General features: G+C 49.6%; 1 protein-coding gene across 1 annotated transcript in view; it reads left to right on the forward strand.

Moving 5' to 3' along the window:
• LOC115328120 overlaps positions 1–15,671 on the forward strand; it is an 87,772-nt gene extending 72,101 nt beyond the window's left edge. Inside the window, exons 2-4 of the mRNA XM_042293165.1 lie at positions 2,389–2,570; positions 14,194–14,316; positions 15,304–15,671. Coding sequence (XP_042149099.1) covers positions 2,389–2,570; positions 14,194–14,316; positions 15,304–15,671 — 673 coding nt within the window. The remainder of the gene's footprint in view (positions 1–2,388; positions 2,571–14,193; positions 14,317–15,303) is intronic.
• Positions 15,672–24,571: the final 8,900 nt, after the last annotated feature.

Raw genomic sequence — 24,571 nt, forward strand, 5'->3', positions numbered from 1 at the left:
TACTGTAAAACCCTTAATGTTCGCGAGCCCTCAATTTTCGCGAAGTTCACGAATTGAAGAATTCGCGAAATTTAAGGGCGCGCGAAAATTTCGGTCCATAAGATTTTCAATGCAGGCTTCTGGAATTCGCGAAATTTAGTGCTCGCGATTATGTCATCTGTGACCGATTCGCAAAAATAAGGGGCCGCCAAAATAAAGGGTTTTACAGTATATAGGTATTTATACAAATAGGCTTAAAACGGACTCGGTGTTTAGATCCGCTGTGACAGAGACGTCTCTAGAGGAGGTAAAAAAATCCACAATGCAGCCACCATACTAAGAGCAGAGCTCTATGATCTGTTGTTAGCTGTTGATAATGTAACAAAGAAAAAAAGGATTCACCCTTCAATTGTTTACAGGGATACCTTGAGCTTATTAAGGAACTTACAGCACTGCGGCGAACCAGACATTCACTTGTTCTAGAATTAAAAAGTAAGGTTTCCGCGTCTTGATACAAGCAGATTGAGTTAATGTTTTCTGGGTCCCAAGCCACGTCGGAATTCCAGGTAATAAAAAGGCCGATTGTGCAGAAACTTCTTCAAATTAGAAAGAAGTAGACATACATGAAATACCATACTATGACTACCGCGCCCATTTCATTCTTGCATTCGAACGAAGTGCAACGTGAGTGGAAAAATGAAACATATAACAAAGAGCATGTTGTAAGCCTTACAACATGCAGTGAATGGGAGAGTGCACGGCGTGGGGAACGCTTTTATGAGTTGCTCCTGTGCCGGTTACGAATGGGGCATACACGTCTCACCCATGGGCATTTCTTGCGGGGAGAGGATACCCTAGAGTGTGAGCACTGCAACATTCCACTAACAATATCACACATCCTTCATGAGTGCACCAAGTATCCCAAATAACGTTTTATAACGATTCGCAAACATACACAGTTAGTCATTTCACAACATTCAGTTAGTCATTTCACTTGGCGATGAGCAGCTGATTCTGCATATTTTTGTGTGAATTTTCTTAATAACATCGTCTTTTTACGCCGACTATGATTTTAGTTTTATAATATCAAGTAATATCCATCATGAATACCCCAGGTAGCACGCCAGAGAATGCCCAACTTGGGCAAAGGTCTGGCAAACATAAGGGCTCAACTTTGGCGCAGTTAGGTTTTTGCACCATGGCACTCATCAGTGCCAAAGTATGGTGCCTAACCATAGCCTTAGTTGGGCGATCCTAGGGCATACCAAAGTTTGGCTCTTCTCTGGTACGCCAGAGGAGTGCCAAAGTTGGTGCCATTCTTGAGCCATAACTGCCATAGTAAATCCTAATCTGGAAATGCGGGGCATGCCAAGGTTTGGCGTTTCTCTGGTCCGCCAGAGGAGCGCCAAAGTTGGTGCCATACTTCAGCCATAACTGCCAGAGCAACGCCTGATTTCGGCATTTGGGACGTGCCAAGGTTTGGCGTTTCTCTGGTCCGCCAGAGGAGCGCCAAAGTTGGTGCCATACTTCAGCCATAGCTGCCAGAGCAACGCCTAATTTCGGTATTGGGGACGTGCCAAGGTTTGGCGTTTCTCTGGTCCGCCAGAGGAGCGCCAAAGTTGGTGCCATAATTCAGCCATAACTGCCAGAGCAACGCCTAATTTGGGTATTTCGGACACGCCAAAATTCGGCGTTTCTCTGGTACGCCACAGGAGTGCCAAAGTGTGCCATACTTGAGCCATAACTACCAAAGCAACGCCTAATTTCGGTATTTCGGCCTCGCCGAGTTGGCCTTTTCTCTGGACCGCCACAGTTGTGCCAAAGTAAGTGCCAGACTTGAGCCATAACTGCCGCAGTAAATCTTAATTTGTCGATTCGGGGCATGCCGAAGTTTGGCTTTTCTCTGGCTACCCACTGAAGTGGAAAATAAGTGCCAAAAGTGGCAAAGAAAGCCGAGAGGCCAACTGTTGTAAATCATCTTGATATGCTATCTCCCGCCGCCTGAGCCAGGCGTGTGACGTATCAACAACAGCAGCGTTATGTCTTTCCTCGCCCTTTCTCCCTTCCCAACTCCCTCTCTCTTGCTTGCGTTAAATACTCTGTTCACGGACGAATAAACGTTCTTTTCCAGTCCCCCAGCGCTGGTCTCGTCAGTCGTCCACGCACCGTATGTGCGCTTGCTACGTAGCAGTGGCGACGAGCAAGACAGGAACCCATGCACTAAAAGAAGATCACGGCGAGCAAAGCCACGGTACGGCCTTTCAAGAACCTGCAGCAATGACAACGCCAGCCTTGGCTCACCACCATCTTCCCGAGTATGACGGCGAAAGGGACAACTGGAGAGCGTACGCCATCAAGGCAGAAGCTTATTTCGAGGCAACGGGAGTTACCGACACAGCGAGAAAAAAGGGCGTTGCTCGTAGCAGCGTTAAACACAAAGACTGTGCAGATCCTAGCGGGACGAGTCGCTCCGAAGAAACCCAACAGTCTGACCTACGAAGAAGTAGTTGCAACACTGAATGAATATTTCGACCCAAAGCGCCACGAGATCACCGAAAGCTTCCGGTTCTTCAATCGATGTCAGCACGAAGGTGAGCCTTTACAACATTTCCTTGTCGACATCCGACGCATTGCAGACAACTGCAATTTCGGCAGCATGCTGGAACGAATGCTCCGCGACCGTATAGTCTGTGGCGTCAGATCAAAGGCCTTGCAAAAACAGCTTTTGGCAAAAGCAAACTCGACTTTGGAAGAGGCCGAAGCGATAGCACTATCAGCCGAAACGGCAGATGACGACGCAAATAAGATATCGGGCGATACAACCACCGTACTGTAGGTTGACGCGCAGCGCGTGTTGACGAACGAGCCGACTCTAAAATGCGGGCGTTGCGGAAGTAAGAAGCACAACAGCCACGCATGCCGCTGGGCCAAGAGCAGGTGCTATCACTGTGGTAGGCCGGGTCATCTTGCGAAAATGTGCTCGAGCGACGCTCCGAGGAAACGCGAAACGGCGTCGACACAAGGCATGCGGGGACGAGCACTGGCGATGGCGGAAGACTGTGCGGAGGGGAACGTAGACGAAGCGATGCACCTCTGGACTTTGACTTCTTCTCGGAAGTGGCAATTAGAGCCCCCAATTCACAGGACATTCACGTGGTGCGGTGTCGACATGCCAATGCTGATAGACACGGGGTGGCCCGTCTGTGTTGTGCCCCGCGAAATTTATGAAAAGAACCGGGAGAGATGGCCGCCATTGCAACCTTCAGGTGTCAAGCTGTCCTGTTATCTTGGCAAGCTCCCCGTCCTAGGACAATTGGACATGAAGGTAGCCTACAAGGGTGCCGTAGTAGAGTGCCCCCTAATTGTATTGAATTGCCCCGGTCCTAGTCTATGCGGGCGGGATCTACTGTTTCAGCTGAGCAACGCAGGGTCACCTATTCTTCACATGACTGCGGAAGCCGGATCGCCAACGAGTCTCCCGGCCGCGGACGACATCGCCAACGAGTTTCAAGACGTCTTCAGTGCGGAACTCGGCTGCATCAGCGGTCCCCCTCCCTACTGAAAAAACGTGTACAAATGTATACCGGCCTATACCGGTTCACACCGGAGTCCTGTATTCTCATATCGGTAACCGGTACCTCTGTACCGGAGACCTGTAACCACGTACTGGCGAAGCCGATACGCCGTACCGGCTGCCCACACCATGTACAGGCGGCCGGTAAACACGTACGGGAACAGCCGGTAGGCCACACCGGTAACCGGTAACCACGTACCGGCGAAGCCGATACGCCGTATCGGTTGCCCATATCATGTACAGGCGGCGAGTGAACACGTACAGGCGAAGCCGGTACGCCACACTGGTGGGCCGTAATAACGTACCGGTGGCCAGTAATCGATGCGCGGCTAACAGCAACCACGTATCGGAGCGACCGGTAACGCCTTACCGGCGCCGGCACTTAAACCGGCGGTTGGTAACCTTGCACAGGCTCTACCGGTATACACAATAGACCGATCTCACTAAGCGTTGGGCGCATGCGTAAAGCCGCCATAACTTTAGTTCACAGGAGGCAGACGGCCGTGCACGCGAGGGCTCGTGCCTTCTCGTGCTCTGCACGCGAAGAGCTCCAGCGAGGTTGTCGCACGTGCCCAAAGACTAAAGTTCCCTCGCTGCATTGCGGCAGCGGTGGCGTAGTCAAACTGGCCGGTGAGATCGGTCTATTTAACGCGACCAGAAATTATCATACCTCGACGGGAACGCGCTCACCGCGAAACTAAACTGTGATATTTTTTTCAATAAAGAATTTTAATCAGAAAATCACATATTAGGTCATTTAAGTTTAACAGTTTCAGCTATCAAACTCAACCATTTTATGACATGCATATTTAAAGTCATAAAATGAGAAAACCAAATCCATGGGAAGCGAGGCCGAGATAAACGAGAGTTTGCTTCATAGCTTTGAGCCCTGTACCGCGGTAGTTTCGGTTTCGGTTTATTGACGTCGGATTGGATTGGATTTCGTAGCTGCAAGCAAGAGTGCAGAAAAACAACCAACGACGGACAAACAATGTTTTTCTTAACAATAAATAAACTTAACATGGTAAGTTTCTATGCTTTTAAATGTTCTAAAACTATTTTGAGTAATAATAGTATTAATATAAACTAAGGCAGATTATTTATTTAATCCAATCCAATCCTTACATACCAGCGCCGCTGGCCAGCCGGCCAGTGCCAGCCAGTGCTGTGAATCAAAGCCGCATTGACGTTAGGGCTATCTCGATCGGTGTGTATCGGTGTCGATATGTACTAAGCGTACGTGATTTATATTGATGGCGCGAAGGCAATAGTCAGCGTGGTGAACCGTATCAAGAAGTTCAAACCGGCGAACGTTGGGGACTTCGACCCCCACGTGCTGAAAAGCGTCTACTGGGAGGCTTTTGGAGCGTGCGCCGGGGAATGGTAAGTTGTTGTCTACGCATCAGGGGCTCGAAGCACAACGTATACTGCAAACCGTTAATAGGGAGTTTTCGTAGATCGTTTTCGCTGTCCCGCAACGCCCTCCGCAACTCGCTCTATACCCGGAACTCTACAGTCAAGACTATCGGCGGGCAGGCGCATCTTCGTTGCAGAGGGGGAAACGCGGTCTACGAACACTCCCTAATGTTCGCCAGCCCCCGATTTTTTGCAAATTCCACGCGTCCAAAAGTTACCGAAATTTAAGGACACGTGGAAAGCGGAAATTTCGTGGGCCCCCTTTCCGGCTTCCCCCGTTCCGGCGTCTAAAATGCGCGAAATGTGGTGGGCACGAATATGTCCTTGCGCCCGATTCGGTCCTTGCGCCCGATTTGTGAAGGACTGGGCGGCAAGAGCAAAGGGTTTTACGTTGTTTAACTACAGGGCGCTCCAGACGGTAGCCACGACACTCAAAATAAATCGCAACAAATCGGCTTTGTAAGCTCGACAAATTTACCACATAAGTTCGACTAGGTGGTGCATTTAATGTGTAAAAATATCGAAAAAAAAATGTTTGAAACAAGGGTTATAGCGCAGGCTAGCTGGTGAACGGTCCTATTTATAAACCCCGATACAAGGGGGGAAAGGGAGACGAACACGACGACTTTGAGATGTAATTCAGTGTGCATGTTTTGTTTTACAGAGACACGAGCTGAGCTGGTTGCTGCTTTGAAAAAGAAGCACGTGGCCATCCCTATGGTATTGAACTCAAAGTTCGAGGTTTATGTGTGCCTTTAGGCTGTTTTTCTTACCTCATCTTTGACTCTGTTCAGAAGGAGGGGGTTCGTCTTTTGTTTCCCTTTTTCAAATCAGCAGCATACTTCACTTCCGTTACCAGTGGGCAGTAATTGTGGGTAAAATTGAACGGTTACGCTAAAGAATATCTTGCATTTTGTTCGCTTTATGAGTAATTGTGTCCATTCATTATGGCTGGTCAGGACTATTTGTACAGACACTTTTTAAACTGCTTGCTATTCTGGTACACTGATCCGGTGGGTAGAACGCTCTATGAAAGTGGACCACAAGCCGCACTTTAACACACAAAGTGCCGCAGCTTGGCCACTCCTGGTCTCGACTGTGCTGTAGCTGCAGTTGTCCCTCTTCAATTTCAAGAGACACTCTCCTGCTCGTTTCTCGACCGCATTAAATCTGAATTCGACACTCTTCAGTCTTACGAGATGTGCTCACCTGCTCTAAGTCAAGTCAAAATCTCGCTGTACACGAAGATACATCTCTTCTCCATTATCGCAAGACGTCCTCATTTGTTTGGCGTCCTGCATGCGTTGCAGCCGAAGTTTCCTCTCTTTAATCTTTTCATCCGCTTCAATGGTCCTCTTGTTGCTACTTGCCTCTCCAGCTTTCAACAAACATGTTTTATGTTGTTCCGAAGTACCCTAGGCACTTTGCTTTCACTGTGCCTCAGCACGCTTGCGTAATGTTCCTCTGGTGAGACCTGCTTTCGCATATAGCTGATTCACACGACGGACCAAATCGCGATTTTCGTCCGCGGACCGTGTACCACGTGACCGGCACGTCACCGATTCCTGCGATCCGCGCCTCCTCCGCGGAGGTGCGGACTGATAAAGTCGAGCGCCTTTTTCACTCGCGGACGTTTGGCGGCAGACTGACTTGGAAAGCATTCAGTCTGGCAACGGTACATGGTTTTCTTGGTATTTTGCTTCTGGTCGTTCAAAACAAAAATGGCGCGTCGTTGCGTTTTGTGCGTTTGTTGGTTCATTTTGTCGTACGATTCTTGGTTCCACGCTTGAGAGAAACGCCAGAAACTTTGTCCGGCTGACGCGACGCAGGTTCCGGTGCTCCTCCGGGTCCGTGTCAAGAAGCTCCCGTCGAAACTCGTCTAGCACGCCGCGATAATTCTTTCACGTCCAATCAGGATTTCACCGAGCAAGCCCTCTCTTGTGCATGTGGTGTGCAGCGTGCTTGAGTGTTGTGCACGAGCGCGGAGTGTGTGAAGGCATCTCCAAACGCCTCTCCGCGAGCCCAGAAGTTCGTCGCGTCTACGCCGAAGCTTTCTCGGGCAGGATCATGCCTGTGTCACTGTCATGCTTTGGGTTAGTAAAGTTAGTGGCGCTTCGCGCGAAGCCTGTCCCGGTGTTTTGTTCTCGATCTGTACGTAGCAGCGGCGTACGATTCTTTATCGCGGTAGCAACCGTCGATTTTTCTCTTGGACAACGGTGCTACTGTGCGATGTTGGAGTTTCGCGGCACTGTGGGGTGCGAACAGGTTCAGTCCGTCCTCACTGGCGTCTGCTCGTCGTCTCCCTCGTGTGGATGCGCTTGGGAGACGGACGAACCGCGGACATGTCGTCACGTGATCAATCCGTCCGCGGATCAGTCCGTCGTGCGAATCGGCTAATACCGACAACGAAAGATGATACTCAAGTCTGGTTCACAGAGCTCTCCTCAGATGTGGCTATGTGCGACTGCGACCAGATGCGGCGCACATTGCTATGGCAACAACGGCGTTGAGTCACTGGCACGTGCATCAACGCAGCTCTTGCCTGCAACCAGTAGCTCTTTCGCAAATGCTTACCCATGTATGCTCGTAGTGAAGCGGATACGATGCCCGGCCTAGACTCCAACAGTTGTGGGTTTGAGGCACAGTGCCGGCGGCCTGTTTTTCTTTTCTGAATTATAATGTGCCGGCACATGCTGTTTTCAAAAGCAGTTACAAATCCTCGGACCAACAGACGCCTAAAATGCATATGCTTTGCTTATAGATGACATCGTATTTAAAAGCACTGGATTGCAAGTACAAAGCAACTGAGAGTTTACGTTCCTCATAGAAAGTACACTGGGTGCAAAGTAGTATTATCATATTTTACTTTCTAACTAAGAAGTACCTTTTAACACAATATTTTATCATACTATTTCGTTTACCTACACAGTGTTTTCTGACAACAGGTATCGTCCTTTACACACTAGAGTATGTAAAGGACGATATACCAATTATTTCCTGTAATAACATTGAATACCGGATATCTTGTCAGGGGCGTCTGGGAGCATTTCTTCAGGGAGGGGGCAGTCACAGGTATAGGGCTGAAACCTGCATCCAAAAAATAAAGGGGGGGGGAGCAATTTATTGTGAACTATGTGTGTCCCAATTATGTGTTGGAGTTTATATTAAATAAATATTACAACACCTGGACCTTTTTCTTTTTCAGATTTTGATGTCGCCATCCCATGCAGTGGGTGGCAAGTACAAGAAAAAAAAAGACAGAGGACAGGACGTCCGCTGTGTCGCTTGGGGAGCATGCCCGACTGGTTGAAAAGCTGAGGTCGGCAAAGCAGAGGGTGCTGAACCTGGAGCAGGAGCCCCAGATAGAGAGGACGCTATCAAGAAGCAGCTGCTGGCACTACTAGGTAAGCGTGGAGGCACTTTCAGTTGCTTACCTCACACACTACACAATATGTGCTCACACTTTATCTGAGGGATCAAAAGTAATTTTAATTTTTTTTTTGTTGCAAACAGAAGTAAGCATATACTACAGCGGTGCCTCAATGTATCAATGAGTTTAAGAGGTGTCTATAATTCTCTTTTCTTCTCTTAGGGTGCAAATGGAGCTTTGAGAGCTTGTTTCTTGTTGCTGATGGCGATGAGCCCGTTTTGCTCGGCAGCACTTTTGCTTTGATTGAAGAAATATTTTTTCTGGTTCTGCAGTATGTCAAACAATCATGTCCATACCAAGACACCATGGTCTGTGCGCATAGATGAGGCTTAAAGTGAAAGTTTGTTCTGTCAGTCAAAACATTTTAAATATGCGCTTTCTGATGAGCCCGGCCAGCACACATCCTTTCGTCATTGGGGAGAAAGGAGTTCTTTTTGTTGAGGAGGAGGGAGTGAGGAAGCTGGGCGTAGGCATGACCACAGCACCAACAAGGCTGAACTTTAATCGGGCGGCAGATTGTGCCTAGCGACGCAACTGTGCAACTGGTTAAAAGGTGAGCAGACGATCTGCTACAACATTGGATTTCGTCAGAAAGATTGAGCTTATATCTCGCAAACCGTTGGAAATGCTTGGCATGAATATTCATTAGCTATTCACCGATATTTTTTTTGTAAACTAAACAACCTCTCTGCCGCCCACTGCCGGCGAACTTGAGCGCATTTCTTTTCTTCCTCTTTTTCTTCTTTGGTTTTGTTTCTCATCCTTTTGTTTTGTGTTCTGCTCGCGCTACTTTTCCAGTCCCGGTGTGTTACGGAAAAACAAATAAGCACACTGCCGGTAGTCTTCTGTGGCATGAAGTACTATGAAGCCCTCATGCCATCAACGAACCAGGAAAGTGCTGCAGTCCGAATAATCAAGCTTGTCTAAATTTTTGGCGTCCGAAAAATCGTTGACTCCTGAACTGTGTCTTGTTTCTAAAGAGTGTTTTGTTATGTTGCAGTGGACAATGTCCCGTCTGGCGGTGTTGGGTCAGCCCCTCCAGCTTGCCCAGCAGTGGTTCCTGCAGCTGGCGCTCCTGCTTCAGTTCACGTAGTGCGAGCTGGTGTGGATCACGCTCGACCTGTACCGGCCGCTGATGCTGCAGTTCCAGCAGCGGATCTTGTAGCAGGCCCGCCGGAGGCATTTCCCGAGTGTGTGCCAGTGCTTGCAGAGGCTGCTGACGAGGTAAGTTCAGAATTTCATGGAATATTCATTCCAGATATTGGGCAAGTGACTAAATTTTATTGTTTCCACAGCTCCTTGAATGAGGTTATTTATATGCTTCCTTAAATTGAACCATCGGGCCGTTTCAAAATGCTGATGAATATAAAGAGTAGGGCCGGGCATTGATAAGATATTTCTTCCCAATGAATTGGCACTTTTCTGAAACGTTTTCTATCTAGTGTCCTTGTCTTATCTTGAGCTTTTTCATAAATCATGTACCAAGTAGCCCAATTAAAATTGTGTTATAATTGGTACCCTTCTTTCGCTTTCTCTCTTTACTCTGAACTCACTTAAACGGACACTTACACCCCCAATAAAAGTTTTCATTTTTTGCCAGCCGATTTTTAGTGGTGTCGAAAGACTACCAAATTAATATTTTGCAACAGTCACATATATTTTTATTAAAGCCAAAAAACGCAACTGCGCAGAACCGAAACTGAAACCCGCGCACGGAGGTCGGAGAAGTGGAGAGGAGAGAGTGAGTGGGCGGAAGTCACGTGGCTACACCCGACCGTGAGCTTTTTTGTTTTCCCCTCCGTTTTTTTGTTTTTTTTTTGTGTGCATAGCAGACGACATGCGTGGCTGGAACTGTTTTCTATGCGATTCTTTTGCAGTTATGTTTGTTCCACTTTCTGTTCTGTACTTCAAGATGAGGTGTTCTTTACATTGAGAAGTTGGAGACGAGTAGTGAGTGCCCGTGGTGAATTTCTGTGATTGGCTTTGAAAAGAATACCCCCAAGATGTTGTGTGAAGAGCTGCCTTGCATGTCCTGCGTCCGAAAAAAGTGGCATTGTGCGGCAGACGTCTGCACAAGTTTCCGAAAGATCAATGAGATCGGGACCAATGGCTGGCTGCATTTCCTCTAGAGCATTTCTATCTATTTCTAGGTTCATCTTTGCCATGGTGTCTTGGTGGAAAAGGACAAACTGTTCTACGTGAGGGGAGCCCGGGGAGACTCCATGTTCGTTAAAGAGGCCACGAAGTTGATCTTCGGCAGGGAGAACCTGCATGGGCGGAGTGTGACTGGGGTGCCATGCCGGCGCTTCAAGGGCGCCGTCGCCAAGAGGGCCCTGACTCCAGTCAAGTTGGCAGCAGTAAGTGCCCACTTCTCACAGATGTCTCATACTTGGTGAGTCACTCAAACCTTATGGCTTCTGAAGTTGCAACCTGCTACGACAAAATTAATGTGATAAAATATTCCAAGGCTTTCAGAACTTTCAGTGTTATAGGCTGTTGAAAGGTCACGGTTCGACTAGTTCGAGCTTTAGGAACGTGAAACTCTGAGCGCAAAACCGAAATGAAGAAGCCCTATCTCCCTTTTTGTTTTTAATATATGAAGAAAAGTAAAGTGACCTTGTCACGGTCATCTAGGTCCCTTGGTGCTTTCTGATGTATTCACACTGAGGAGGTTTTACAGTAACATGCTCCGCATTGCAAATATCTGCTAATCCCTGCAAGTTTTGGGGGAGGTCCATGATATCAGTGGCCTGCTTGCAGGACCTTCTGCTGAGGCACATATTTTTTCTTTTGAACGGAAAGCTGGCACTAGCAAAGTTGTGAAAGTGAGTCTGTTTGTTCACTAGAACTGCTACAACCGAACTATGTTTGGCTCTGTCCTTTGAGTAGTGCCCATTTTTTCTGAACCGCCTTTTCACCGTGGGTGTTCCTCCTTTCTAGTGCTCAGTTTTCTTACCAGGGAACTATCTCGTATGAATAGACCATTGAAGGGTCGTAACACGGATATTAAATTAGTTAAATGGTTCTTGATATCAAATCCGTGTTATCAATTTATATACATGCCCAGAACAACAATTGCAGGTCAAAATCTTTCTTTCGCACTAAAACTGCCGGTCGAGAATTGTGTGTTCAGTGTTCCTTTTACTTGTTCCCATGGTGACATTGTTGGGCATGAAATAAGTTAGAGGTTGTAGGCGATCAGAGGCCCATGTTCATAATTGAAAATACATGCTTAGATTTATAGAACATACTTTTACTTAAGTTAACAGGCAGGCGAGCTGGTTAAGGATAGACGTAGTTACCCGGGAACGTGGGGAAAAAAAGGGACAGACAGACACGAAGCTCTGGAGCTTCGTGTCTTTCCGTTCCTTTTTGTCCGCTGCTTCAAGGTCTATAATTTTCATAAACACTGAAATGCAGGGAACACACTGTTGCAAGCAAACTTTAAGTGCATAGTTGTGGAAAGTCACACTAGGTATTTTCGATTTGCTTGAACTGGCCGATCTAGTTTAAATAGTGTAAGAACTGACTCATTAGATTCAACCGGAAGTTGCATGGACGCTGAACTGGCCTGTTCGATTTATTCCAGTGCTGCACGAGCTCAGCCTCAGTTCCACAGAATCTTGCGCTGGCCGAAGTCAGTTCAGCGCTCATGCAGTAACAGATGGCAACTGTTCGGTCTTTCGGAAACCAATTACAGGGTCGTTTGTAACGCTGCAGCTTAAGTTCACGCAGCCGCAGCCCGACTTTCGCACTGCTTCTGCACTCCTCTGAACTCGGTCTGAACTGGTTCAAAACTTTCGGGCCGAATCATGCATGCCTGCTCTTTTAAACAGACTGCGTAATCGTAAGAAGTTACTCTTGGGGTCTGCATGGTATCACAAGATATTAACAAAGCATAAATTGTAGCGGAAATTGCTTACTTATAATTGCAGGAAGTAAAATATTAAATTTTTCAGCAAACTGTAGATATACATGACTTATTGTTGTATTCTTTTCCCCTGCAGATGCCTTCAACGAGTACCTATGGAGGCATCCTCGAGAGGCCTCTCCAGGGAAGAGGACAGCTCGGGTGAATCTACTGCAGTATGCAAATTTGTTAATATCCTACTGCAGGATATTAACTAGAAGTTTGACTTCTAAGCTTGCTTAGAGGTTAAGCTTCTTGTTGGTGTTCTGCAGATGCCAATTTGCGTTCACTAAATACACGTATAACCTGAAATGACCTTTCTCATGCTCATTCTTTGCATGACAAATGCATGCGAATTGTTAAACCTGCAAAGATCCATCCATCCGTTTGCAAACGTCGGACACCATGTTGATTCCTATTACTGCGTCAGAACGGATAAATATTTAAAGATATAGGTTTCTCTATCTGAACAGATGAACATGTATAAATATTGGTTCCTATATCTAAATGGGTCAACCTGTTAGGTACGGGTTCCTATATCTAAACGGGTCGACCCGTACAGGCACGGTTTCCCTTACCTAAACGGGTCAACCCGTACAGGTACGGGCCCGTATCTGAACGGGTTCCTGTATCTGAATGGGTCAACCTGTACAGGTACGGGTTCCCAGTATCATACGGGAGACCCGTATCCCATAACACCGTATGAGATATACGGGTCAACCAGTATGAATTTTTATACAGGTTTTTTCAGGAGGGCTGTACACCTTCAACTCAAGGAGGGAGCTACACCAAAGTTCTGTAAGGCACGATCCATCCCTTTTGCTCTCCGTGATAAGGCTTCTCAAGAACTAGACAGACTGGTAGCAATTGGCGTGTTATCACCGGTTGCGCATGCGGAGTGGGCTACGCCCATTGTGCCTGTCTTAAAGAAAGATGGAACAGTTCGGATTTGCGTCGATTTCAAGATCGCGTTGAATCCTGTATGCGAACTGGAGCAGTACCCATTGCCGGTGATTGACGACATGTTTGCGTGCCTAAACGGGGGAGAGTACTTCAGTACTCTCGATCTTCGTGACGCGTATAACCAAGTACCGCTAGACGAAGAATCACAGAAGCTATGCGTAATCAACACGCATCGAGGGCTATTTTGCTTCAAGAGGCTGCCTTTTGGCATAGCGTCTGCCCCAGCCATCTTTCAACGTAAAATCGAAACAGTCCTGCAGGGACTACCAGGCGTGCAAGCTTACCTCGATGATGTGCTGGTTGCGGAGCGACAAGGAAGTAACGATACTCTGCGAGCGGTACTGAAGCGTTTCCGCGAGCACGGTGTAAAACTCCGGCGAGACAAATGCAAATTTAGTCAGCCTTCAGTCACGTATTTAGGGCACCAAATCGACAAAGACGGCCTACATCCCACTGAGAAACATGTGGAAGCAATCGCCCAGGCTCCTAACCCGACAAATGTGCAGGAACTTCGCTCGTTTTTGGGCATGCTGTCGTATTACTCCAAGTTCCTGCCGAATATGTCATCCGTGCTTGCACCTTTGTACCAGTTGCTGGGGAAAAATGCGCGTTGGGTCTGGAGAGAAGCTCAGCAGGCCGCCTTTGCCAACGCAAAGCAGTGCTTACTTGCGGCAGGGGTACTCGTTCACTACGACCCCGCGAAACCATTGAAACTGGAGTGTGATGCTTCTCCGCATGGCATCGGTGCAGTGCTGTTTCATACGGTCGGAAAAGTAAACCAGCCCATTGGCTTCCGGTCGCGAACGCTGACCAGTGCCGAGCGGAATTACTCTCAGCTAGAACGTGAGGCCTTGGCTCTGGTTTTTGGGGTGTCGAAATTTCGCGACTATCTCTTAAACACAGATTTCACCTTGGTCACAGATCATCAGCCGCTCCTGGGCCTGCTGAAAGCGGACAAGCCTACGCCGGCGTTGGCCGCAGCCCGAATACAGCGCTGGGCTCTCTACCTCGGTGGATTTCGCTACAAACTTCAGTATTCGCCCGGTAAGCTGCTACTAAACGCCGACCCACTCAGCCGGCTACCGCTGCACACTCCAGAACCACCAGCAAGGAGCGAACCCCCCGAGTATGTTCACGCGCTGGCAAGTTTCGATGATGGCACTGTGTCTGTCGAGGAACTCAAACAGCTAACTGCGCAGGACGTGTTACTAACGAAGGTTGTGGAGTATACGAAGCACGGCTGGCCTACACATGTAAAGGACGCGGGATTGGCGCCATTCTCGGAACGCCGGTTGGAACTATCTGTGGCTCACGGGTTGGTATACTGGGGTCATCGAGTTGTTGTTCCCACAGAAGCACGAGAACGGGTACTACACATGATGCATGAAACGCATCAAGGGTCCTCGGCCATGAAGGCGGTTGCCAGATCGGCATTCTGGTGGCCGGGACTAGACCGAGAGATAGAACACCTCTCAGCGTCGTGCCACAATTGCGTTCAAAACCTGCCTATGCCGGCCTCTGCTCAACCCATCAGTTGGCCAGCCGTTAAGGAAAAATGGTCGAGGCTCCACGCCGATTTCGCCGGGCCGGTCGCAGGCAGCATGATACTGGTAGTCGTGGATGCTGCCACTAAGTGGATTGAAGCCGTGCCCATGAGGCAGGCAAGCACGTCATCTACGATTGCCAGCTTGCGCAGCATTTTTGCCAGATTCGGTGTTCCACGCACAATAGTTACGGACAACGGCACGCAGTTCACTAGCGAAGAATTCGCCATCTTTGCTAAGAACAATAACATCGCACACCTACGTACGGCTGTGTATCACCCACAGTCTAACGGACTTGCTGAACGAGCTGTTCGTACGATTAAGGAAGCGCTAAAGAAGATGAGCGAAGGCACACTTGAAGAGAAGCTAGTCAAAGTTCTTTTCAACTACAGGAGAACGCCGTGCCACGAGGGAAAATCCCCTTCCGAACTTCTATTCGGCTACTTGATCCGCTCGCGCTTGGACTCGTGTTTCCCACCTTTCCCAGGGTCAACCCAGGAGACGGAAGAGTGGACACTGCCGCCCGACACAGCCGTGTACGCCCGTAACTACGGCCAGGGGGAGAAATGGACACCAGGGAAAGTGCAGTCCACTACAGGGTCACGCATGGTCACCATACAAACGCCTACTGGGGTGGTTCGACGTCACATAGACCAAGTGCGTTCCAGGCCGAGCCCGGCATCCGCTCGGAGCGGCGTTCGAGACCAAGACGAGGGGAGCCCTTCGGCTGCAGCTGCGCCCCCACCGACCGACAACGAAGGCGATTTGAACGAGCAGCCTACAGACCAGGTGGCGCCGGCACAAGCATCGCCGCCTATCCAGAAGGCGCAGAAACCCCCTCAAGCTTTGCGATGATCTACTCGGGAAAGGAAGCCTGTACAGCGTCTTCAATACTAAGGGAGGAGAAATGTTGTAAATCATCTTGATATGCTATCTCCCGCCGCCTGAGCCAGGCGTGTGACGTATCAACAACAGCAGCGTTATGTCTTTCCTCGCCCTTTCTCCCTTCCCAACTCCCTCTCTCTTGCTTGCGTTAAATACTCTGTTCACGGACGAATAAACGTTCTTTTCCAGTCCCCCAGCGCTGGTCTCGTCAGTCGTCCACGCACCGTATGTGCGGTTGCTACGTAGCACCAACCCAAGTTTCGAATATCTCTGGTGTGTCACAGAATTGCTCTTTCACGCGTCCCAGAAGAGAAATAAATTAAATAAGCGTTGGAAACACGATGGTAAGATGTCATCCTCCGTTCCCAAGCAGCACGGCAATACTTTGCAGTATCGTGCCAGTGCCGGCCGAAAGTCGGTTCCAATATTGCTCAACTGTCCAGTTTCGCACCACCGTTTGATACTCGGCAGGTATTGCCGTACAGCTGTTTCACCCCGGCCTAGCGTTCGCGCAATATTGTGCGAAAACTCTACGATGCGTCTGCTTCGTATTGGCCGAACGTCGTGCAAGTATGTGTACGTTGCATGTCATTTGTTGCATATCCAATCACTTATACGGACAAACCAATTTTTTCGATCGCTCCCAGAAGTTTATTAAACAACTATCATTGCACACAGTGTATTCTCAACATATTTACAAAGGTCACACTTCTCTGTAAAACGAAAAGCAAATTATAAAATACAATTAACGCTGTCCTCGTGCCAAGCAAAACTCATCACACAAAAACCGCGGAGATTGAGAGGAAAGCAGGACGACTATCAGAATCATGCTTGCAGTGTACTTACTAATAAAAGAGCGATATCATGCAATCCTTAATAGATGTATAATCCAACTCAGGGCACCCCGCAAACACACTCGAGAGAGAAGGTTGCGCACATTCAACTGACGTCTCGTTGTCGGCGAGGAGCAGTTTTTGTCCAAGCGTGTCCAACAAACACATCACAAGTATTCCACGAACTCCGGTGCAAAAAATGGCTGTTACCGAAAAATTGGCATGGACGTATTCCGACCGTTTACGACGAAAAAAACACAGCCGCGTCTGCAACGCACGAAAGCAACAGAACACTGAAGAGCAGTGCGAAAACCGGACCTACGTGGCCCGCTTATTTCTATAACTAGGCAAACGGCGAAAACGACAGCCCCAGAGATCCCATCAGCGTGACAGAGAAAGTCACGTGAAAAATTTTCGTCCAAACGTTTTTGTCCTACGCGTCCTACGTAGAGAGGTCACCTGGGTCACGCGTTTCGCTTCACCCTTTTGATTTGCTTAAAGAGGCTGTTGCGCTCGCTGACAGCCACACGAAGACACAAAAGCAGGTGGGGAGGATTTGTAAAAGGCGAGGTCGAAGGGGAATCAACAACGCATAAAAGGAAAGGCCGCTTCTGCCGGTGACCTAAAGGGAGGAAGTGGCCGAGTGGGCTAACGCGTCTCAGCTCGGAGCGTGGAGCGAAAGCTTGCGCTGGGAACCTCCTGGGTTCGATCCCCGCTGCCCCCGCCCGTTTCGATCTGGATGAGTTTCGTACCGGCACGCGTTCGTGTGATCACTACTGCGTGATGCACGTTAAAAACCCCAGGTTAGCGGTTGTACCGCACTGGCCAAATTTCTCATCTACAGCTAAGAGACCGATTACCCGTTGAGGCGCATCTCCATCAAGGCTGTATAAACATAAAGAGCAAGCCAATTTTTCTTTGCCGGTGACCTTGTCGCCTTGCCTAGTCTGTCAGCGTTCGGCTTCCATTGAGGGCCTCAGAAAGATAATCTCCTTTCTTGAGAGCAAAATGGACGGGGTGGTTATGTTCTTCGGGCTTGTCACCATCCGATAGGCCTCAATTATTTTTGTCCCCACTCGCTCGCAGTGGCCTCCTATGGCGGTCGTGCCGGTGAAATTAGGAGCGCAAAAATACTCCAGAAGCCGGGCGAAGACATGATAAATGAAATAACAAAAACGGCTTGACATAACAAAAATAACAATTTAATTAAACGTTTCGCCACCCATGCCGGAGGCATCTTCAGTAGAGCGCAGAGCGAGTGAGAGTCGCACAAAAAAGTTCGGCTATTTAGGCATAAAGTTTGTGTACACGTCCGGCAGGGGGCCACGGTTCTTGTTTACCAGCGATGAATCCCTTCCGCGTTTGTCGTTCTGGATGAACCAAGATTCCAGCAGCTTCCTCGGTCCCCACCTTTTATCCCTCGCCTTGTCAAAGTCAAATTGGTGTCCTGACGTCCATGCATGGTCGACGAGTTCGGACTTGAAGCGGGTGGCGTTCGTGGAATTGGCGGCATCCCGTGCGTGTTATTTTAGTCTTGTTTTTTTTTTCGTTCTGTCTCTCCAATGTAGGAAGCGTCACATTCCTTGCACTGCACCTGGTAGATCACGACCCTTTCTGCCTCTGGCGGGGTCGGGTCTTTTGGCTTGGAGATAACATTGGCAATTGTTCTGTAGGGTTTGTATACAGTTCGTTCCCCCAACGGCCTAAGGGCGCGTCCCAATGCCTCCGAAACCCCCTTAACGTACGGGATGCACACGACGTCACGTGTTCGTTCGGCTCGATCCGGGCGCGGACGGGACATTTGTTTTTTAACGCGATTGATAAACCGGTTGGGGTAGTTACGTTTCTTCAAAGCCTCCCGCACGTGGCTAAGTTCTTGATCGCTAAGTGTTGAGTTTGATGGGACTGTTTCTGAACGATGAAGGTAACGATCTTACAACTGAGTTTTTTTGATGAGTAGGGTGATGAGAGTGGTAGTCAAGAAAGTTTTGTCTGTCACATGGTTTAACATATACGGATGTCTCCATCTTAAAGAAAGATTCACTAGTTCTATGGACACAGTAAAGGTTCGTCCCTTGGTTGAATAGATGATGACTGCCCGGCGGTGTCTTGCGGGGCCAATCGTTTGATGAGCCTTGTTCGGTGGGTGATCAGAAGAGTGCGACAGATGCGGGAGGACTTCGTCTAAACCGTTTATTTAGACGTTACGAGCTATTGTACACAGTCTATACAAAGCAAAGGAAAATCGCCGTCTTCCAAATTAGTCCAAGTCCAAGCCAGAAAGGGCTTCTCTCTCCCCCGTCACGGACTTTTGAAGACGCTGACCCCCTCACTCTCGGGCGAGGATCAACCAATCATTTCAAAGCTTTGCTGGAGCCACGTGATATCCACCGTCCAGTAGTTGGCAAGGGCGTCGATACACATTTGTTAACTTGCCAACGGACTACAGCCGACAGCTCCGTAACTTCGTCCGTGCATCCCGTTGCAGACATAGCGGCGCCTCTCCGGAACCCCCAGGTTGAAACCCAAGAAGCCCCGTAGAATGCGCAAGCCTCCAGATTCAAAATAAAAAACATCTCTTCCCGAGGGGTCATCCCGATGGGGGAGACACAGGAAGACGCTCTCCAGGGGGGCCGCGACGGCAGAAAGGCCCACGCGGTCTCCCGTTAGAAAAATAAAACTACACAAAACGACCGGGGAGGGAGCATCACCCTACTGAAAAAAACCATTTGAAATTCAAACGGGTGGGAAACTGGTCGCCCGTTTGAATCAAACTTGTCGATCCGTTTGGATCAAACGTGATTATGGGATACGGGTACCCGTTTGGAAACGGTACCCGTTCGAAACGGTACCCGTTTGATACAGGTACCCGTTTGATACGGGTGCCGTATGGTACGAGTACCCGTTCGACATGGCACGTGACCACACGTTTGAACGTGCCATCCGAATTGGCAAATTATGCGCTAGCCCTAAATGGGTATCGTCTGGGAGGTTGGTTATCTTAAACATATTTAAGACGTCCCGAAACTCATAAACGTATTTATAACATGGAGAAAACACGTAGAACAAATGCACTCGCGTAGGTGCTTGTAAGTGGACAGGAAAACCGACACAAAAGATTGTTTTCAATTCTCCTCGAAGTTTATTACCTCTTCTGTAGACAAGTACAAACGTGCAAGCGATCTGTGAACACTATACAGGTAGACTTTCGGGGAAATTATTCTCCTGGCTGCCGCGCGAATAGGCGCTGCATAATTCTTTAGATAATCTAGAAGAGTACGCGTAGAAGAACGGTCAATCGTTGCCAACACATAGGTTGCAGTGCACTTACCATAACAATAGCGGACTTGAAAGATGTAATCCGTGATATTTGTCGACACGGTCAAAGCAGGACAACCACACAAACACAAACGAGAGGGAACGGCTCCTTGGAAGTTTCAACACGATGCGGCGCACAAGCTGTCATTTGCCGAACCCAACCAAACCGCGAGAATTTGCGACTTCTTTGAAGAATCGCTCGTTGCCGACATACACGTGGGTCTTTTCGAACACTGATAGCTTTGGTGCACATCCAATACGTTGTCGAGAGACATCCCAATAAGACCGCAGGGTTAGGCGACAGATTGAAGCAGGTAGGACGAGCGAACTTCGAGCAGCAACTGACAACAAGCAGACAAAGAAAAAAGCGGCTGCAAGGCGCGCCCCGCGCGCCCTTCCGGATCTCGATGCTTATCAGCGCGTAGCTTGCGCGCTGCTGTGGGTCACGTGACAGGAATGGCAAGAGAGGAGGGAGGGGGCGAGGTCAAGGCGCTGGGACCACCGGGACAGCCCCTCTCCCTCTCCCCAGGCATTCCAGGGAGATGCGTTTTTGTAGTCCCGAAGAACAAACGCGCGCGCGCGCGCGCGCTCGAACTTTGGAAATGGTGGCGGGGCAGCCAGAAGCTCGGCTTGCGCCCGAGCGAAGAAAGTACTCAGCGCAAGCTCGTAGTTTGAGTGCTGCAACGGCGGGCGTGCTCTCGCAATGCTCGATGTTCTTGCAGCCGCGTGTACGCGTGCTACCTTCGCTGCGTCTTGAATTAAAGTGAAACGGAGTCTAGACGTACAGTCTTTCACGCGGTCGCGTGTTCTGCGAGAGAGATTCGAGCTGAATAAGTAAATTGAGGCAACTAAGATGGACAAAGTATTAAAGGTCTGTCAAAAATATCGGCTCACCAACGTCGCGCGTTTACGTAAAACAACAAAAAAAAGTGTTAGTTTTAGTTGCAGTATAATCGAAAATCTGCGCTATTGAAATATAAATATAATTACTTGCATTACGCGGACGATCTGAAATCGATGAACCGGCGCTCCCAGCCTTCCGGAAAACATTGGCTGCCACGGCTGAAACGCTAGGCGTGCCCACGCCGCCGATCTGTACGTTCAATATCAAACGGGCTCCGGAGAGCCGTTTGATTAAACCGGTGCAGTTTGCAACATGGTCGCCGGTTTGAGCAAACGTGCGACAACTTTGCCCAAACGAGTCGCCCATTTGCCCAGACGAGCGACCCGTTTGCCAAATAGGTGACCGTTATGGCTCATACGGGGGACCCCTTTGAGCCATACGGGCGACCCCTTTGACAAACTGGTGACCAGTATGGTTAAACGGTTACCGGTATGGACCCGTTTATTTTCATATGGGCGCCAAATGGTTTTTTTCAGTAGGGCATACACGCCGCCGGACAAGACAACCGTCGCCCGGCCGATCGAGAAACCAGTCGTCTTTCCCAGAACCCTTACACCTTCCCCCCAAGACTGTTTCTGGTCCTTCTTGGACCTGCGAAACAGTTAATCTAAACACACGCAAAAGAAATAAAACTAGATAACACTAACGTGAAGTTCTTCAGAACCGACTCAAAGCGTGCAAACATAATCGTAAGCTGACAATAAAACAAAACACATAAAGACAACAGATTCTACTTTAACAAACCGGAATGTCCCAGTGCAAACATAGAAAGGGGCCAAAACGCGTGCGTGACATCCCAAAGGCTGAAAAATAACACACACACAAAGAGGAAAACAGCGTTACATTCGCATTGAACGTATTCACAACAGCAACGAGAAAAACGTCCCTTTAGGTCCCCAAGTTCAACTCGCCCATTCACTTCACAGCCCCACAGCGCCCTGCGGCACGGGCGAGAGGAACATTCACGTCTAACCGAGGCGGCATGGTATGATCACTCAGTCGACTCCCAACATAAATTGTTGAGCCCACACTACGCGTCAGTATTTCCGTTACTGGTTCCCCTCCCTTGCTGGGCTGTTACAATGTAACGCTGAAAGGCCAAGGCCTACCTAGCCAACCCCACAAGTCAGTGCTTCGCTGTCTTCATCTCTTCCGACGTTCTGTTCCTCAACTTCACAAGGATAGGCCGCTGTACCTCCCTGTTGCACCTGGACCTTACCGCTCCTAGCTTTCAACAGTTCCCAATCTTCCCAGGCAAGCAAACAGTTCACCCCTTCCGCCAGCTGATTGGTGAGCGCGCACACTAAGTCGGCTCTAGTTGGATTTTCTACCGCCCCTGGACAGCTCAACCTTATTGGAAGTGGTGCGAGATTGGCATCAATGGCGTGGCCAAAAGCGGACACTAGCTTCACTGTGCCCGACGGTTCCCTCAAAGCTTGAGGTAGCAGGCTCTCCCGTACTACCGTCATTTCGGTACCCGTGTCGAGCACTGCTTCGGTGTGCACGTCACCGCACTCCAGTTGAACCAATTGTAGCTTCGAGCGGCCCGTCTCCGAAATCGACCGCCTCACCTCAACCCGAGCGGTTAACACTCTGTCTGTCTGCCCTTTCGGTTCAGGAACATTTGCCAGCCCCTGAGGCACCTCACTACCCGAAGCGCGAGGGCAGTGCTTGGCAATGTGTCCCTGCTCATGACATGCATGACACCTTACAGCTGCTCGACCCGAGTTCACGGGACCTTTGAACCCTGGCGAGCGCCCCGTCCCTGACTGTTCTGTTGGAACATACACCTGTTTTGTGGCGCTCCCTTTCCCTTTTGCCTGCTCATAAGTCTGTAACACCCTCGCCACCTCGACCGGTTTTAACCAAGTCTCTCCCTCGCGAAGGCGAACATACTCCAGACCATCGGTACTCAGGCTCGCCTTAATCCGATCAGCAACCATGAGCTCCGTTACTGTCTCCTGCGTGTCCGCACCTCTCACCTGAAGGTAATACGTGAAGTAGGTTCGGACACGGGAGGCGAACTGAGCCCATGTTCCATCTTTTCTTTTGGCTGCACTGTCGAACCTGTCTAGGTACTCAGCTGGCGTGAGCTTCAGTTCGGTCAGCACCGCCCGTTTTACCGACTCGTAATCTAAACAATCGTCTTGCCCTAGACTGCGCAGCAGGTAGCGGACACGCTCCGTTAGCACCGGCATAATCAAATGTACTCGACCACTATCCGGAACCTGGTACGTGGTAAACAATTTTTCCACCTCATCAAACTATAGAGGAACGTCCGCGTCACATGGCAGGCTGTACCCTTTCAAAACTTTTGCGCATTGCGCAACCGGGTCTAAGCCTGCGTGCCGTTGGTCGTCTGTTTCCGACCCAGAGGACGAAGGTCGACCACTTTCTTTTCCTAGCTGTGCCATGCGCAACGCAATCCGCTCTTCGGACTCAATCTGAAGTTGCGCTTTCCGCAACTCAAATTCTAGTTCGAGCCTTCGAATTGTGACCGCCTCCGATTCCTTTTCTGTCGCACCCTGTGGCGCCTCCTGCCCCTGACCAGAGGCTCCTGTCCCCTGCGAGTTCTCTCCATTTAACCCGTTCTCCATGTCGGCCAGCATCTGACGCGTCAAAACCATAAGTCCCGCCAACTACCAGCCATGCCAACCTCGACCCGACGGAAGAAATCCCACTCACCCGGCGCAAACGTTGCTACAGTTTGACGCCCAGAGCCCGGATACTGCGTCCTCAGTAGTCGTCCTTGGCCTCGGCGTCGGAACTCCTGACCCTTGAGGTCCCTGGTTTCAGCCACCGGTCGTTCAGCGTTGCTGTCCGATGACCCAGGTGGTTTTCTCTCCGTCGATGTGCCACATGCGCCGCTTTCCACCGGAGAAGGCCGCTTCGGCAGTACCGCTCCCTGACGCTCAGCGCTGCTTGTCGACGGATTCCGTAGGTCGCTCCGTTCAAGCACCTGGCCAGCGAGGAAGCTTCAGCTGGACCACCTCTGTCGCCTTCTTGATCCTCTGATCGTCACCGAGGCTCGCTCATCGCTGTCGAGCTGCGCCAGTAAAGGTTCGTCCCTTGGTTGAATAGATGATGACTGCCCGGCGGTGTCTTGCGGGGCCAATCGTTTGATGAGCCTTGTTCGGTGGGTGATCAGAAGAGTGCGACAGATGCGGGAGGACTTCATCTAAACCGTTTATTTAGACGTTACGAGCTATTGTACACGGTCTATACAAAGCAAAGGAAAATCGCCGTCCTCCAAATTAGTCCAAGTCCAAGCCAGAAAGGGCTTCTCTTCCCCCGTCACGGAGTTTTGAAGACGCTGACCCCCTCACTCTCGGGCGAGGATCAACCAATCATTTCAAAGCTTTGCTGGAGCCACGTGATATCCACCGTCCAGTAGTTGGCAAGGGCGTCGATACACATTTGTTAACTTGCCAACGGACTACAGCCGACAGCTCCGTAACTTCGTCCGTGCATCCCGTTGCAGACATAGCGGCGCCTCTCCGGAACCCCCAGGTTGAAACCCAAGAAGCCGCGTAGAATGCGCAAGCCTCCAGATTCAAAATAAAAAACAACATCTCTTCCCGAGGGATCATCCCGATGGGGGAGACACAGGGAGACGCTCTCCAGGGGGGCCGCGACGGCAGAAAGGCCCACGCGGTCTCCCGTTAGAAAAATAAAACTACACAAAACGACCGGGGAGGGAGCATCATACACGCCGCCGGACAAGACGACCGTCGCCCGGCCGATCGAGAAACCAGCCGTCTTTCCCAGAACCCTTACAGACACGTACATGTAAAAACGGCAAGGTACTATCGGTT

This window comes from Ixodes scapularis, unplaced genomic scaffold (genome assembly GCF_016920785.2).
Source record: "Ixodes scapularis isolate PalLabHiFi unplaced genomic scaffold, ASM1692078v2 PGA_scaffold0__279_contigs__length_252992795, whole genome shotgun sequence".
Taxonomy (NCBI): domain Eukaryota; kingdom Metazoa; phylum Arthropoda; class Arachnida; order Ixodida; family Ixodidae; genus Ixodes; species Ixodes scapularis.